At 35.6% G+C, this 981-nt stretch overlaps 1 protein-coding gene across 1 annotated transcript in view; it reads left to right on the forward strand.

Annotated features, from left to right (window-relative positions):
- Positions 1–292: 292 nt before the first annotated feature.
- LOC119594057 overlaps positions 293–981 on the forward strand; it is a gene marked incomplete at its 5' end in the record, with an annotated part of 3,485 nt that continues 2,796 nt past the window's right edge. The window contains 2 exon segments of the mRNA XM_037943094.1: positions 293–435; positions 569–652. Coding sequence (XP_037799022.1) covers positions 293–435; positions 569–652 — 227 coding nt within the window.

A 981-nucleotide genomic window follows, 5' to 3' on the forward strand; every position in this document is an offset into this window, starting at 1 on the left:
ATTATGTGGCCTGAGAAAATGAAGAGTAACAGTAGAATTATCAAATATATTGACAAAAGGCATTCACATTTAAGAATTCTGTACATTTTGTACATCATTTTTAACATCAAGGGGTACTCTGTGCTCCCCTTGATGACTCGATAGTGTTTTTGTGAATTATCTTAAAGTCTAGGTAAATAAATATTGGTGGGTCCACATAACTTTCACAAAGTCTGAGTCTTCATGAACAGAAAAAAATAACTGCACCCAAACAGTGCTTCCTTAAGAATGACTATCATTTTGTTTTCTTCAGGAGTGTTATCAGCATCATCATCAACAGCGTCCATGCCAATGTGCCGCATATGCCATCATCCACAAGGAGAAGGATTAGATTTGCTCATTTCTCCATGTAGATGTGCAGGAACCATGCAGTTTATCCACCAAGGCTGCCTTAATGTAAGTAAACATATAGTTTTTTGAAGAGCATTTCATACAGTTTAGTACAGTCACACAGATGATCAGAGTAGTGCATTGTAATACTGTAGTTGTGTGAAAAGTATTTCTAATCACGCTTGACTTATTTTTTCAGAAATGGTTAGAAGTGAAACGATCCAAAAAAGCTCCAGCTTGTGAATTGTGCAATTATCAGTTTCACCGACACAAAAAATTTCGAGTAAGTTTTAAATTATCTTACTGTCCCGTCTGGATGGCTTCTAATTGTTATTGTTAACAAAGAAACACTGAAAGAGTTTATCCCTTGAGGGGCTGTGTTCAGCATAAAAGGGAAAGCACTGTCACATAATGTTTCCATGGACTGAAGGTATCATATAAGGACAGTATATATCACAAGCAATCCATCTGTACCTCCTAATACTTTTAGTATCGGGATAGGAATCTTTTATTAAAAATACTGTATTAAAACACGGCCTTTCATATATTACTGTGGCCTAACAATATGTGTTACTATGTGCAGATGGTGATAATATCTTCAAAGATCAGTGA

This window comes from Penaeus monodon, chromosome 33 (genome assembly GCF_015228065.2).
Source record: "Penaeus monodon isolate SGIC_2016 chromosome 33, NSTDA_Pmon_1, whole genome shotgun sequence".
NCBI classification, from domain to species: Eukaryota; Metazoa; Arthropoda; class Malacostraca; order Decapoda; family Penaeidae; genus Penaeus; species Penaeus monodon.